This window comes from Hordeum vulgare, chromosome 5H (genome assembly GCF_904849725.1).
Source record: "Hordeum vulgare subsp. vulgare chromosome 5H, MorexV3_pseudomolecules_assembly, whole genome shotgun sequence".
NCBI classification, from domain to species: domain Eukaryota; kingdom Viridiplantae; phylum Streptophyta; class Magnoliopsida; order Poales; family Poaceae; genus Hordeum; species Hordeum vulgare.
In genome coordinates this window covers 542,942,267-542,958,960 of record NC_058522.1, presented here as the reverse complement: position 1 = coordinate 542,958,960, position 16,694 = coordinate 542,942,267, and the positions used below count along the sequence as shown (strand labels likewise).

Genomic DNA, 16,694 nt, shown 5'->3' with positions numbered 1-16,694 from the left:
AAACGCATGAAGTTTTTCTGAATAAAGAAACATTTTTATAAGTCAGTAATATATTTATTAAATTCACGAACATTGTTTTGGAATTTGCAAAAAAAATATAAAAATCCGGCACCTTTTTTGAATCCACAAACATTTTATGTTTTCGTCAACATTTTAATTCAAAATTACTATTTTTTAATATGAAAATGCTTTTGTAATTCTAAATTATTTAAATTATAGGTAAACAAAAATGGAACGGAAAAAAAGAAATAAAAAAAGAAAACTATCAAAACAGGCATTAGCTATTTTTAAATGCATTAACATATTTTGAATTAGAAAGCATTTTGTTAAATGCTTTTAATAATTTTTAATACATGGAGTTTGATTTTAAATCATGGACTTTTCTTATTTTACAAACATTTTTTGAAAGTTGCAAACATTTTATTGTATATGCGAGCATTTTTTACAAAAACTCTGAGCAATTTTTGAAGTCACAAACATTTTTTTTTAAATATGTTGATTTAAAATTTTAAGTTTTTAAAAGTTTAAAGGTTATTTGAAGTTCTAAATTATTTAAAATAGAAAAATAAATAAACGGAACTAAAAAACTGATGCCTGTGCATGGGCCGGCCCATAGGATGTGCTGGATATTCTCCCAGGGTGCAAAGCGTAATATAGGAGGTTTTTACATGGGCCGGCCCAGTCCGAGATTTTTCGTTTTGTGAAACGTTTTATATTACTTACCGGTGAGATGATGAGTAATTTATGCAAACTTTAGGGGCAATTTGCATGAGGTACCACAGAAGCAATAGATGCTTTATTAATAGGTAAAGATAAAGATTTATTTTAGGACGGAGAGAGTAATAGCAAATTATCACAAAGTGTTCACAACCCCAACTTCAGCCCACGTGGTAAGCGCGGCTACCACGTCCTCGCGAGTTCAATTTTGGAGGGAATAAGAAGGGAGCGTTCGCCAGAAAGCGGGTTGCAGCGAATGACTCCTGAAAATCTACCTGTCATCAGCCTTGCGCCAAGATCCGTGCAACAGGATTGCACGACATAGGAGCGGGTGCTTGTGCAGGCTTCACTTGTCACCGTACTGTATACAACTTGTAACGGTGTGGTTACAAGGAGGCGGGGGATGCCTTTTGTAGTACAATACACAATTGAACCAATCCAGCAGTAGTGAGCAGAAAATCACCGGGGCTGCCTGCCTGCCTCTAACACAGTACACACACACGTCGTCCCGAGTCCCGACCCTCCGCTACTCGCCAGGAGCTGCTGCCATTTCAACCCTATCAAAAGCAATCACCTCACCACGTCTCTACAACAACAGTCTCTTGGACGAGCAGGAAGGAAATTAGCGTCACCATGACTACCACCTAGCTCCTCCTCCTCCTCCTTCAAGCCATCCTCAGCGCCTCCCTGAACCCGATGCTGAAGCTGCTCTCCAACCCGGCCCCGGCCTTCTTCGCCAGCCCAAGCGCCGGCTTCTGCATCATCGCCACGAACTCGTTGTAGTCTATGCGCCCGTCCTGCCAAAACATCCCAACAAAACCATCAGCATTTCATCCGGTGGTGTGGTTTTAGTTTCCCTTACTTAATAAGATGACGAATCTGCATTCATCGTACGTTGTCCTGGTCGACTTCTCTGATCATGTTGTCGAGGCTGAGGTCGTCGCCGCCGAGGCCGAACTCCTCGCAGGCGAGCTGCAGCTCGTCGGGGGTGATGTAGCCGCTGCCGTCCTTGTCGAAGTACTGGAACGCCGCGAACAGGTGGTCCTCCCGCTCCACCTTGTTCAGGTGCAGCGTCGCCGCGATGAACTCGCCGTAGTCGATCGTCCCGCTGTTGTCCACGTCCGCCTGCAATTGCATTCGTCCCATTTCATTCTCCTTGTCAAGGCCAAGTCTCTTCCACTGGATTCATCATGCTCGTGTGGATTTCAGTGACAAACTTACGGCTTGCATGAGCGCGTAGATCTCCGACTCCTGGAGGTTGGCGCCCACCTTCTTGAGCCCCACCTTGAGCTCCTCGTACGTGATCTGCCCGCTGTTGTCCGAGTCGATCATCTTGAACATCTCCTTGAGGCCGGCGATCTCGTCCTCCGACAGGTTCTCGGCAATCACCTGGACAGACGCATACATACATACATACATACACACGCGTCAGGACAAGACGACTTGGACGGTTTTGTATTCTTAATCACCTCCATGACAGCATCCACCAAGCTCCAAATGGCAGGCAACACCACTTGGTGGCTCGGTGGATGACCACAAAGGCAACATGACAATTGAGAGCGACAGGGCGTGTGAAAGAAACGATCATTTCGAGCCGGGAAATGAATGCTTCTTACCCTGAGAGCCATCTTTTTCAGCTTGTTCATGGCCGAGAACTGCTTCATACGGGATAGAACAGCAGAGTCCAGTGGCTTGTCAGGAGCCAGACCGCCAACCTGGACCCATGGATGCCCTGAGACAATGCAAAAAAAAATAACAATCTTCAGACACAATTCACTAAGGACCACTGAGATAACTACTGTGATGGGAAATTCAATGACTCACGTAGAACTTCATGGGCTGTCAGTCTTTTCTTGGGGTCCCTAAGGAGCATTCTCCTCACGAGATCCTTGGCCCCTTCGGAGATGCTGGGCCATGGATCTGACTCGAAGTCGAGCTTCCCGTGTAGAACCTCTTCGAATATGCCCTGCTCGTTCTCTAATCAACAAAAGGCCAAGGCCATAATTAGTCCAGAAGGTAATAGGATACATTTTTGCAGAGGAGTAATCCTGCATTTTTTTGTGTCAAAGAACTCAAAACTGAAGAAAATTCACACCTGCCCAAAATGGCGGCACACCGCACAACAGAATGTAGATGATCACACCGGCGCTCCAGACATCTGCCTCGGGGCCATATTTCTTCTTCAAGACTTCCGGCGCGACATAGTAAGGGCTTCCGACAACGTCGGTGAATATTTGACCTGGAATAATTAAGATCCACATTAGATTAGCAGAGATTACAGTGGAGAATGTCTGAAATCTGATGGATAAGATTCGGACTGCAGGATGATAAGGATGTGCGACCAAGCTGTTTATGGTTGCAGTTGAACGGCATGATTTCTCAGAAGAAGAAAAAACATGTTGCTGAAAGCACAATGCATTGTAAAAATTCAGTATGCTGTCACGCTTTATGAAGCCCAAAACATGGTCACATCAATCAGTTTCGATGGGATGTGAGCCCTTGACCGAATTATGGATCAAATCAAGGAACAGAAATTCAGAACCATGGTGGCAAAATGCCAAATCATATATATCTTCTTTCCCATCTAGATGCAGTGCAATGTATGATTATTGTATGATTATTGTTTTCACAGTTTTAATTTTCTGGAAAATAAAAACAAACATACGCAAGTGTTTCCTTTTCTGAAAAAATGGAGCCCGATGAACTCCATGATGAATTAGTAACAGAATGGCGGTGGTTGCACCAACAAATTGACCAGCAACCAACTCACCAGGCCGGAAGAAGACGGAGAGACCAAAGTCGATGGTCTTGAGCGCGGCCTCCTCCGTCTGGTCGACGAAGAGGAAGTTCTCGGGCTTGAGGTCCCGGTGCATGACCCCCATGGAGTGGCAGACCTCGACGACGCCGACGATGACCCTGGCGAGCTCGGCGGCTTTGCGCTCGGTGTAGTGTCCCTTCTGCACGATCCTGTCGAAGAGCTCGCCGCCGGCGCAGAGCTCCATGACGAGGTGCACGGCGACGGCGTCCTCGTAGGCGCCCCGGATGGAGATGACGTTGGGGTGGCCGGCGAGGTGGTACATTATCTGGATCTCCCGGCGCACGTCCTCCACGTCGTCGTCGGTGACGAGCTTGCGCTTGAGGATGGACTTGCAGGCGTACTCCTTGCCGCTGCTCCGCTCCACGCACAGGTAGGTGGTGCCGAACTGGCCCTGTCCCAGCCGCCGCCCCAGGCTGTACTTCTCCTTGACGCTCTCCGTCTTGCGCTTGAGCACGGAGCCGACCAGGAGCCCCGCGCTCGACACGCGCTTGACCGGGGGCACCTTGGGCCGGTGGTGCGGCGGCTTGGGGGCGCCCGCCTCGCCGGTGCCGGAGCTGCTGGACGAGTCCGTGGACCCCTTGGGGTCCTGCTCTTTGGCGGCGGCTGCAGCAGCGGGCTTGGGTGCTGCTGCCGGCGGCTTGGCCTTGGCCTTGGCGGCCTCATCCGGCTTGGTGTTGGCGGTGCCGGGGGCGATCTTGACGGGCTCGGGCGCCTTGCTTACGATGTGCACGGCCACATCCGGCGGCGGCGCGCGGTCCGCGACGCCACCATTGGCGTTGGCGGTGGCGGCGGGCAGGGCGTCGCCGTCGGGGCGCCTGGTCCAGAGCACGGTGGAGACGGAGTGGAAGAAGCCGTTCTTGCCGATGCTGGGGCCGACGCACGTGTTGCCCATCGTCGCTGCCGATGGACGGGCGGGACGATCGGACCAAGACGGAGTCGCCGAATCTTTATCGACCGCCGGGCGCGGGGGACAGGACAATGGCCTGCGGCACCTACCCCACCACCACCACCACTCCTGCTCCTGGGATGGATCCAAATCCAAGCAAGGAGCAGCAGCAAGCACGGGACGGGACACTCGTGGTGCTCTGCGCCGCACCAGATCACGCGCAGACGACGCACCGAGGAAAGGGAAGGAAAGGAAAGGATTGTTACCTTCCAAGCAGCGGGAAGAGATGGGGTGGATTGAAGGAAAGTGCTAGCAGGATCGATGAAGCAAGGAAGTCAACGCCTTCCGTCCACCGGGAGCGCCGAATGCCATGATCTGACGCTTCTGGGACAGGGGTTACGTTACGTATGCACCGATGAAGAGACAGAATTGTTGAATGAGCACATTGAAGATGGTTGGTGGGCCTTGGTGCGCAGCCGGCAGGTAGTGAGAAGAAGGAGAGAAAAGAAGCAGTCAAAGGCGAATGCTTATGCAAGAAAGAAACCAAATTGCTCAACCAACTAGCAAGAAACCACGCGTACTTATACGTCAAGAAAGAGAACAAAACTGTGGACGAAGAGCTCGCACGGGCCCTCGGCCTCGGCGATGATGATATACTGTTGCGAGGAGAGGAAGGGGACAAGGGAGGCCCCGCGAGGAGAGGAACCGTGATATCTAAGACCAAGGAGAAGACTACAGACAGACAAAAAAGTATGGAGGAGCAGCAGCAGTACGTGACGGGAGGTATGTGCGTATGAAGAGAAAAGAAATCCACCCACGGGCAGGAGGTGGTTGCCGCCCCTTAGTTAAGACTTTTAGAGGCAAATGATGATTAGCGAGCTGCGTCTACCCCTGCTTGCTACTTAGAGTATCTGCGACCTCGACATGGCACCGCACAGCACGGGGACGGGGGAAGAGGGAGGGGAGGCGAAGTGGGGGTGCGAAAGGAAGAAGATGGATCGCGTCGCATATATAGATATACAATTTCCGGTGCCGTTTCGTTTTGCTTCGCGGCTTCTTCCTGGGCGGAGTGCCTAAACCGCTACGCGAGCTCGGAGGAAGAAAAAGAAAAAAGAAAAAAGAAAAGAAAGCGCGTCCGCCCGCCCGCTGCTTGTACGTGTGCTGGCCGACCAGGTCGTGCCGCGCTCGCCGCTTGGCGCTGTCGAACAAGTCAAAAGGGCGTCGCCGTCTCTACTATTACAGGGAGGGAGGGGGGCACTGACCGTAGGGCCTCCTTTTCGCGGCAGGTGGCCTAGCTGCTAACGTCCCTGTAACATCCTCTGTTTCTGACGCGGATCGCGACCGACGTGGCCTCGGCATGCTACGTGATTGTAAATTCAACCTGTGGCTCCTTTTTCCTCGAGAACGGGTCAAGCAGATGGGAGAAAACCGGTCGCTTTCGCCGTGGGGATGGATAACACAGACTGGCCATGAAACGGAACAGCTCATACGGAAGGACGGGCACAGTTAACAAACACGGCACATTGCCGCGTTGACACAAAGAAGGGAAGCATCCAGGAAGCACGCATGCTATAGTGCTTCCAAAACAAGTCTGTCTCAGCCTGCTGGTGCTGGGTGCGAGACAAGAAATTAATACTCCTAGTACAACAGCGCTGCATTTCCTCTCCATACCAGACAAACAAATCGGACCCAAACAATAAAAGAAAATAACCAGGCCACATGGCAGGGAAAAGGAGGCAAAATTACACTCTAATAAACTAGGCTAGAGTTCTAAGCCAGTTGGATGTGAACAAAATGAATAATACACCTTCAGATACACCTCGGCCGCGAGACAACTATAACGGACACAAATAAGAAACTGAGACAAAAATTACACCTTCAGATACACTCTTGTTTGTTCCATTTTACACCCCAAGAGCACAAGCATACTACTAACAACATATGCCACCCACCGGGGGCTTTTTCACCCTTCGACTGACCTGACCGACCAAGCAAGCAAGAAAATATAATTGAGTGGCTACTCTACACTGACCTTTGAGGTTTGCATGACAGCCTCCAGATAGATATATGTCCTGTGGGTGGAACAGCCTCCATGCTGGAACATGTGTATTACCGCACGAAATCATCCGTCTCCAGAGTTCCCATCCAGATGACGTTCCCGGACATTCCACCATCGAAAATAGCCACCATGTAATGCAAAACTGAACAGCGGGGCTACCTTTTCTTCTGTGTCCTCTTGGCCTTGATGATCCGCCTGTTGGACTTGTCGCCGCCCATGCTGCCCAACGAGAAGTTTCCGCCCTGAAACTCTAAGCTACCGCCAGTTGGAAATGACGGGTTCTGCTGCACCGACCCTTGTTGGCCGCCAAACTGGAAAGCTCCGGCAGGCTGGGCAGCTGGAGCACCAAATACCGGAGCGGCGGGTGAACTAGCCGGCTGCCCGAATACTGGAGCGGCGGCCGAACCAGCTGGTTGCCCGAATACTGGAGCCGCGGGTGAACCACCTGGCTGCCCAAATACCGAAGAACCAAACACTGGTGCAGACACTTGCTGGGGTGCTGCTTGGTTGGTGTCATCAGCCATGCTGTCCTCCATGCTCATCTGATCATTTCCAGGAGATCCCATTCCGAAGCCTGTGTTGGCATTTGTCATCCCAAATGCAGGCTGTGGTGTAGACAAATTCATGCTTGCACTCGCCGAAGTAAACGAATAAACTGGAGGAGCTTGCGATGAGAAAGCTGGAGCTGACTGTGCTCCAAATGAAAACGCACCCCCTGAAGATGCTGCTGATTGTCCAAATGTAAACATGCTGGGAGAGGACGAAGCTGAACCAAAAGGGTTGCTCAAAGCAGCGGACGATGAGGCTGTGGAGCTACTGCTGAACATACTTGTACTAGCCACTGTAAAGGACGAGGCGGTGGAAGAGCTAGGTGATGAAAATGCAAACCCACTTCCAGACCCAGAGAAGGCAGCAGCTCCAGATCCAAACGGTGAATTACCAAACACAGGCCCGGAAGAGGAAGTTGTCACGCCAAAAGACACTGTTCCAGGTCCAGATGAGGAAGGTGCGCCTCCAAAAGCCATAGTCCCAGGTCCAGATGAGGAAAGCGACGCTCCAAAAGATACAGTCCCAGGTCCAGATGATGAAACCCCTGCTCCAAACGACGAGACACCAGTGCCAGATGAGGAAGCTCCTACTCCAATAGGAACACTCCCTGGACCTCCTGATGAGGAAGCCCCCGCTCCAAATGACACAGTACCAGGACCAGACGAAGATGATCCCGCTCCAAACAACAAGGTCCCAGGGGGAGAAGCTCCCACTCCGAAAGAGACAGTGCCAGGTGCCGATGACGAAGCTGCCGCACCACTAGCAACAATCGGGAATGAAGAGCTAAACTGTGTGGCTGAACTCTGAGGCGGCTGTGACACTGTGCCCTGTGGCTGTGGCAGCTTGCTACTAAAGATCGTGCTAGCAGGAAATGGTTGAGAGGTACTGCCACCAACAGTTGTGCTCAGACCAGTAGATTGAGCTGGAGAGCTGAACCCAAATATGCTGTTTCCTGAGCTTGAGAATGCAAACGCTGCCGTTGAAGCAGGCTGGACACCAGATGTAGTAGATGGGGTAGAAGTAGCTGGTGCAGTTCCAACACTAAAGGACGCAACAGGAGAAGACGAAAATGTTGCAGTGCTCGAGGAAGTAGAAGAGGATGTGATTGGAGAACTCGAAAAGGTTGTGATGTTTGATGAGAAGACAGACGCAGTATTCAGATTGGATGATGCCTTGCTGGCTGGTTCTGGGGCTTTAGACTTGGATTCAGCTGTAGTACCCACAGTACCGAAGAGTGAAGTGCTAGCTGGCTTTGTCTCAGTGGATGTGCTCTCTGGTTTTGGTGCTGCTACTGTTGAAGTGCTGGAGCCAAAATTGATAGTAGGAAATGCAGGAAGTGAAGACGAAACGGGTGGACTGCTGCTGGATACAGAGAAGCCAGCAATGGTAGTTAATGAAGCGGCGTTGACAGCAGGTATATGAGTGGGCGTGGTATCTGACAACTTTGGTGGTGATGTGTGCGACAGGCCATTGCTCAGGCCCGGTGAAGCAGATGCAGCAGAAGCAAAATGGAGAGGTGGAGTCAATGTTGGTGCAGCTGTAGGCAACACCTTGTCAGACGACTTGTGGATGTCTCCGGCTCCTCCCCTTCCATTGCCTTTCTCCAAATTAGGGGTGTCCAATGATGCAGGCTTGGTGGCACTGGAAACACAAGTAGCAGAATATGTTAGCAGATACTCCAAATAGTAGAATGCAACTGCCTATGAAAAATAAATGCCTCACAAATCAAAAACAAAATTTGAGTTTATAAACAATAGAAACAAGAATTTCTGATGGGTTGTGTCTCCAATTTTTTGATCCATACTGATTGAACATGACTAAGATGCCCTTATCTTTGAAACTATACCCTGACTAAGTCCTATAAATCTCACAGTTGTAACTACAATCCTCCCTGTCTCACTATATGTTATTGGCCTCGAGAAACTCACTACAATTTCTCAGAGTAGGGCAGCGATGAGCTACTGATACATGAGATGTATATACATGGACGACGCTAATAAACAATATTTGCCCATTGAGGGAATCAATAGTGTAGTCAATATTTGCGCTTTACACCTATTTAACTGATTTGGGTATTGCTGATTCGTAGCACTGTTAGATTAAGGTGTTCGTTGTCTTGTATCAAATTCTTCTTAGAATTACGGCATCCTTGGTCTGTGCACATGGCAGGCTGAAGATTGATATAGAACAACACAAGCACTTTCACTACAACCCAAAAGTATACAAACATGTCTGAACATGGTGCACACCCTTGGCGGGCTGAAGATTGATATAGAACACAAGCACTTTCACTACAACCCAAAAGTATACGAACATGTCTGAACAACACAAGCACTTTCACTACAACCCAAAAGTATACGAACATTAACTATCTTTATATTATTGCAACAAAATACGATATGAAAGAAGCTCCTCAAGTGAATAACTAATGTGCATCTCTTCTCCTGAGAAATTTCTTTGTAGCCTACCTTTATGCTATCCCTTCCAGGTAATACCAAAATCTTTCAAAAGATGGGTATGCAATCAAATAATTAACAAGGGTGCTTAAGGAAAAATGAGGAAAAAAGAGTTCCAAGAGAATCACCTCTCCCCAGGTCTTCCTTTGGTTTTAACACCAGCAGTTGTTGATGTTTCCAAATCTGATGTACTGGATGGCTTGGCACCAAACATAAAAGGTGAAGCACTTGTCTGTTTATCGTCTTTATTTGAAGCAAGTGGAACTGCTGAAACAGTAGCCTCAGGACTGTCCGCGGGAGGTACATGTGGAAACGTAAAACCACTGTTGTTATTTGAGGAAACATTGGGGGTGCCCTTCTTTTCAGGATCACTGAACGAAAACAAGCCTGGTGTAGAGACATCTTTTGATGTGGATGTTCTAGGCTGTTCAGTAACTGAAGAATTGATAACATTCTCCTTCGATGAGGTTGATTCAACTTTCTTCTCAAATTTAACATGTTGAACTTTCTGCTCCTTTATCTTTGAATCAAACTTCTGCTCAGTTGCCTTCACATCTGTCTCAAATTTCGAATTCTTTGATGGGACAGGGGCTTCCAGATCATCATCTAACTCAGTTAAATCCTGAAACATACAAAACAAAAAATGGTAAATATAACTTTCAGATCACAAGTGCTTATATGACTAGTTTACATTGTGTTAATATTTCTACCATACCTCAAAAACAGCCATTTTAAAACCTGGTTTCCGCGATGGAGTAGCAGAAAATGAATTCCCCGAAATGGCAGGCTTATTAAGAATAGCAACATGATCAGACTTCATCTCTTTGTTGCCTAAATCCTGATGAAACGTGTTGGAGTGAACTTTTGATGATCCATCTTTCATCAGCTTGTCTTCATTCAATGTAGAACCATTCAGATCCGAATCATGGGGATGATTAATTCCATCCGAATCTTGAAATTGTCGGGAACTACTGGGGTCACTTACACCCTTTGGCCCATTGGACATGGATTGCCTTGGTTTCCCAGCAACAGATTGTTGCCCAGACTGTTTGCCCTTTGGTGATGGAGCTATTATGTTAAGCTGCTCAAATATCTTCTCAGCCATCTTGTTTGGTTGAGTTGGGACAGGAGGAACATCATCATTAGAAAGTTTACCATCTTCGCTATATCTCTGTCTTTCTACAGTCCGCAGAGATTGACCAGATTCAAGCAATAGTCTTTTTGAACTAGAAGGTTCCTGAAGTGCTGAACTGCCTTCGGCAAAATCTGAACCAATTGTACGGGTAGGAAGAAAGTTTCCCCGAGGACTAGCGCGAGCATCTTTAAAAGGAGACATCATATTCGACTTCTGACGAATCCTGCGTATGGGGCCAACAGATCCAAGTTCATTGTCAAACTCCGCTCCTCTTCGTTTCAACACCTGTTAGGAAGACAGATGGTTAAGAAAAGCTCTGGCAGATATAGTCCAGATCATGCAAAATCTGATAGGAGAATGTTCCTCACTAATATTAAATTTATTATTTATATCGAGACTAAAATCTAAATGGGTCATTGTCACAAGGCCACTAGTTTCGATCAAACAGGATGACCTGTTACTTTCTGTCTCATTAATGTTGGGATATGCAACAGTTTGTCCATATACTTAAATAAAGATGTTCAAAGGGTCGATCTGGTATCAACCATAAATCCACACCATGTTTCAACTGCTTCTCAACAAACAGCATGTTTTTCAAGCTGAATATTTAACATGATCAAGAATATACAGTGCAGTATGTAACTTATTTCAAATTCAGAAATCTTCCACCAATTACCTGCCTGCCGCCAGCAGCCAAACTTGGGGTTCGTGCATGAGATAATGAAAATGGTGAAACATTCATATCACTTGAAGAGCTTGGGCCCTGCTAGGCATAAATAGGCATTTAGTAAAAACAACTATCACAGTTTTGCTGTTGAGTAATTCACTCAACAGAACAGAGAAAATTCAAGCACCATACAAGGAAAAGAGTATGCCGCATGGATATGAATGTAGAACTATGAGAAGGAAAGAGAATGATGTGCAGGAGATAGAAGTGCAATGCTACCTTAAAAAATGGAGAGCGTGACATTTTACATATTGCTGACCGCCCACGTAATCCTGAAGCCATATAGCCATTCACAGGAAGTCCAGGGTTTTCATTGTTAACTTGATTCAGCTCCTGAACAAGTGGTGCTCCAGAAGTCATATAATAGCCAGTGTTGCTTGCTTCCGCTTTGTTACCAAAGAGTACTTGGCTCCTTAAATTACTCTGTTGGGGTTCTCTAGAATAACGGGAGCTCATATATTGTTTGGCAAGGTTCGCAGGGGAATTAACATCCCGGATAGGAACCTGCATATTGAATATGAATTATAATTAAAACAGGCAACTGAAATTCTAACCAAGTTTAATGGAAGTACAGCTACATTTGCCTGTCTCTTTCCAACTTACACACTAAATAACTTACTCCCTCCGTTCCTAGCTAATTGTCTTTTTAAAGATTCAACTATGGACTACATACAAAGCAAAATGAATGAATCTATATTCTAAATTATGTCTATATACATCCGTATGTAGTTCATAGTGAAATCTCTAGAAAGACAAATATTTAGGAACAGAGGGAGTAGTTGCCAGGTGTATTGTATTAGACGGGCAAAGCAAGGAAACTAAAGGTAAAATCCATGCTACCCTATTTGAATTGCAGGTAAAATCCATGAACCGTTCAACTGCACATTTGTGCACCTAATATTGTACAGGTAAAGCATAAGAGGTCCTAACAGACACAGAAACTTGGATCAATCTAAACAACTGAAACCACATCAGATGTCAAATTGATGTATTACTCCAATGAAAGTTGCTAGATCATAAGGATAATTTTGTTACCATCTTACTTAACATATTAAAGTTTGATCGAGCAAAGTGAAGTCAGCATCATCACTAACCTGACCACAGAAATCACTGGGACAACATTCTAAACAAATATCTACTAACAACATACACTTCATGGCATTCCTCAAAAATATTCATATGATCCTTACCAGCACCTTGATATAAATTTATCCATCAAATAAAAGGAAATTACACGGGCAAAGTAACTCCTTACATCAGCGGGCGGAGAATGGTCTATAGCCATCCCATGAGATGTGGAGCCTCCTATTCCATGAATTCTGGTTCTTGTTTCATTCTTATCCTCATTGTGGTCCACTTGTGCAGATAAAGCAGGCTCTACAGTTCTTGCACGCAGCAAGTCTGTGAGACGATCAAACTCAACCCTGCACAGAAGAATCCAATCGTCAAGAACAGGCACAAAGGCAGTGGGGGAAAAGAGATAATGTTGCAGAAGATATCAGGTGGAGACAATACTCAGTCAAAAGTAATGGAATGAGAAACAAAATAATAACTTGGATTAATATATACTGTGGACTGAAAGCAAGTTGAACATCAAAAGGCCATACAACATATTTTGATACTTACCGAGAGAAAAGAAACTAGTAGAAAACTGGAAGTTCAAGAAGAAGAAAATATGCAGATACTTTCCTGGTGAACGTTTTCCGCATTAACAGATGTTCTACTTCAGACAATGATTTGTCACTGGATGTAGCAGCGAGGTCCTTCCCTTTGGCCATTCCACCCACTGGAGTGAAACCCTGCGTAAAAATTCCAAACAGCCCCTAGTCAGAACAACAGGGGACGAGCTTAAACAGGCTGTACCGTGATTGTTACTTACAGTATGTGTTGCCTCAGGCAAATCTTGATTAGGTTCCGCATCTCGACCTGCATACATGAAACAGGCACCAGATTTATAAATGCAGCTCAAGGATATAAGCTCGATAACAGCATGATGCAATTACAACTGGAGCTTCAACCAAAAAAAGATTGAAACATGAAGAACATCTCCTTTGTTGTATCCTAATTTCTACCCAACAAAACATGTAGTTCCGAGAGACCACACTACCCTCCTACACAAAAATTGTCACAATTTAAGTGTAGCAAACAAACATCAACGTGACTCATCGCACAGGATAATAAAAGGCGTCCAGTATTACTGGCTTCAAGCCAAGCCCCTGTGTTGTTCTTGAGGGCGCACAGCCATGCACATGTCACATCCACATCGATACAAACTACGACTTTAAGCATAATAAAGCAGGTTGAAGCTTTAGTGGTCTCCAGTAAACAACACCCTTTTTCGTCGTGAAATTGGTGCTGGGCAGCAGCAATAGCACGGGTTGGGTCAAAATTACCGAAACCGGAGGCAGGAGCTCGGCAATCTAATCTAAACCCTAGCACATGCCCGGGAAGGCCGAAACCCTAGGTCAAGCCCAGACCCGAAACCAAGAAGACGCGGGAGCAAACACCAATCTCAGGAGGGGGAAACGGGAAGTAGAGGAGGCTCAGTCTCACCGGGAGGCGGGGACGCGGGGGGCTGGGCCGCCGCAGGCGGGGCAGGCGCGACGGCGAAGCGCTTGCGGAAGACCGAGGAGAAGAGCCGCGCGGCGCCGCCCGCGATGAGGCGGGAGGCGGGGTCGACGAGGCGGGACACCCAGCCGCCGCCCTGGCCGTCTCCCGAGCCGTCGCCGCCGGGGCCGCGGTAGGCGGCTGCGGCCGCGGCCGCGAGGCGGCGCGCGGCGGCCGCGGCGGGGGGGCGGTCGTAGGGGGTGGCTGCGGAGGCGCGCGGGGCCGGGCGGCGCCGGATCTTCCCGCCGGCGCCGGAGTACGAGCCCTGCTCCATGGGTGCGGCGCGGCGCGGGGGAGGAGGAGGCGGGGCTGGGCGCGGCGCGGGCGTCGTGTGGGGTGGGGGAAGAAAAGGAAAGGGGGGCGGGGCGCTTCCTGCCTAGGGCTCCCTGTCCTGCGTGCGTTGTTGCGAGGCCCGCGGAGATCGCAGCCGCCTGTTTTTTTCCGGGTATTTTCCTTCCTTTCCGTGCTCTAGGGCGCGCGCGGGCGGGCGGCGTGGGCTGGCTGGGTGCGGGCGGGTCTGCTTGGTGTTTTCCCGTGCGCGCGGGGCGGATTACGGGCCCGTTTTAACGTTCGGCGCGGGTCGTTTAGAGCCGTTAATCTCGGGGGCGATGACGTCGTCACGGATGGACGAGGGGGGTTTAAATTTCGAACCGTGGGTTTTGATGGGCGGGTCGGCGGGTTTTTGGCACGCGCGGTGCGGTACGGGACGCGCCGGGATTCTCTCTCGCGAACGGCGGGAATGGATCGGTGACACGTGATGATGACGAGTTCGGCGCACGTGGGGCGGCGTCGCCGCAAACTGACCGCTTGCCAAGGGTACAGTCCACAAAAGGTGTTTATCTTTGCCATCATCGCAACGCAAAGATGAGTGATCGTCGCCGTCGGTGCGTCCAACGTCTTGCTTTCTCTAGGTGAGGGCTACTCCGGATGAGCCAACTGATTTTTTTGGAAATATAAGCCGGGTAGGTTTATCCCGCCTGGGTCGTTTAGATGGGTTGCGGTTCGTCACTTCCATTCCTCCTCCCGAGCACCTATAGCGGCATCTCCATCGCTTCCTTCCTCCTCTAGCACACGCAGCAATTCGTTGCTACGTCGCCAACAATAGCAACACCGGTGACTGGTGAGGGCTGCATCGCAGCACATGCGGGCAGCGATTGATGATGTGTTGTAGCACACGACGGCCATGCCGGATGGTGCCACACGGTGCATGGCAACGACGGCGGAAGTTGTGACGCAACACGAGGATGTTACAAATCAGAGCGACGGCTAATACTATGATGCAGCACACGACGATCATGGCGGAAGCTACGATGGAGCACCGGTGGTCATGACGGATGGTGCGATGCAGCGTCAGCGGTGACGCTGCTGCATCGCGGGTGGACAACGACGGATGCTACAACGTAGCATGCGACGGTCGTGATAGAAGTTGTGAAGTAGTGTCCGCGACGATGGGTGATGTGAGGCAGCATGGCACGCGACGATGGGTGATGTGAGGCAGCATGGCACGCGACGATGGATGTCGCATGGCAGCGGGGCCATCCAGTACTGGCGGCCGCATGCGATGGTCCATCGCTGAGTTGTCCACATGTGGAAGCTCTGTCGTAGCACAAGCGAACGTGCTTGCATCACCCTACATCGGCAGTCGCACTGCTGGACTCGCACCGAATGTCCATATCATCACAAGTCCACCCGTGCTCGCAGCACCCATTGGGAGTGGGTAGCATGGCCCAGCCCGCCGGTCGCAGCATGTGTACCACACGACGTCGGCGTCCCCGCAAGCTCGCAGCAGCAAAAACGACACAAAGTGTCGACCTTGCACGACATCGGTTGGCCTCGCAGCACTGGTGCCTCCGCCTTGCAGCAGCATGTGGCAAGCGGCACCGCTTCTTTTCAGCGTAGGCGCGACGAGAGTCGGGCTTGGACAGTTGTGCCTTGCAAGCTTGAAGGGGAAAACAAATGGAAGAAAAGAGATAATGTCGGGAGGTGGGAGACGATGGAGGAAGAGAAAAGATTAGGCAGATGCGTATCGGAACAAGGAGGAGATAGGATTAGGGGGAGAAAGCGACGGTCCACAGAGCCACGTGGCATGCATGCGAACCGGTTTATTTCTGGGTGTGATCAGTCTGTTGAAATAGAACGTTTCCCTTTATAGGTTCAGCATCGCATCGCAGTAGAATTTGTGGAGTTCGAGGTGTCCTTCATTCTAACGGTTTTGCAAATTCTCGAAGCACCTGGAAAAAATTATCGTGTCAGACATGTTTTTCGTTCCTTCACGTCGGATCTACACGGAGAAGACAACCCACTATCAATTATTTATCGTAAGGGTGGGTGCAGGGGTTTGCCGAGGTTATTTTGTAGTGCAATGGGGCTTAGAGGGATGGTCGGGGGGGCAACATGGCGATGGGGGAGGTAGAAGGGAGGGCGGGGCGGCAAGGCGGTTAAGCCTAGGTTCACCATTAGAAAATAGGGTTTCGTTCTAGCCTGATCAGAGCAATACTCTCGGTCACATTATGAACTGGGACTAATGTGAGCATTAGTCCCGGTTCAAACGGTTAGGAGCGGACGGGGGCACGGCCTACCAAACGGGACTAAAGGGGTTGCGGCAAGAGCGATATCCTTTAGTCCCGCTTGCTGTCTCCAACCGGGACTAAAGGTCTGTCTTCACTCTCGGTTTTAGACCCCAACCGGGACTAAACATTTGCCTATATATACCCCTCGCCCGTGTCCGCCCTCTCCTTTG

The 16,694-nt window shown here is 49.1% G+C and overlaps 1 protein-coding gene across 1 annotated transcript; it reads right to left on the bottom strand.

The window, feature by feature from the left end:
- Window positions 1-1,055: 1,055 nt before the first annotated feature.
- On the bottom strand, window positions 1,056-14,243 carry LOC123452601 (nuclear pore complex protein NUP1-like). Its single transcript, XM_045129280.1, has 17 exons — window positions 13,901-14,243; window positions 13,227-13,273; window positions 13,037-13,146; window positions 12,603-12,771; window positions 11,567-11,851; window positions 11,297-11,383; window positions 10,201-10,905; window positions 9,614-10,107; window positions 6,640-8,670; window positions 6,450-6,516; window positions 3,488-4,184; window positions 2,813-2,956; window positions 2,542-2,694; window positions 2,334-2,449; window positions 1,939-2,106; window positions 1,612-1,842; window positions 1,056-1,514 (listed from the first exon to the last, which is right to left on the bottom strand). The coding sequence occupies exons 1-17, from the start codon at window positions 14,226-14,228 to the stop codon at window positions 1,383-1,385; spliced, it is 5,964 nt and encodes a 1,987-aa protein (XP_044985215.1). The 5' UTR covers window positions 14,229-14,243; the 3' UTR covers window positions 1,056-1,382.
- Window positions 14,244-16,694: the final 2,451 nt, after the last annotated feature.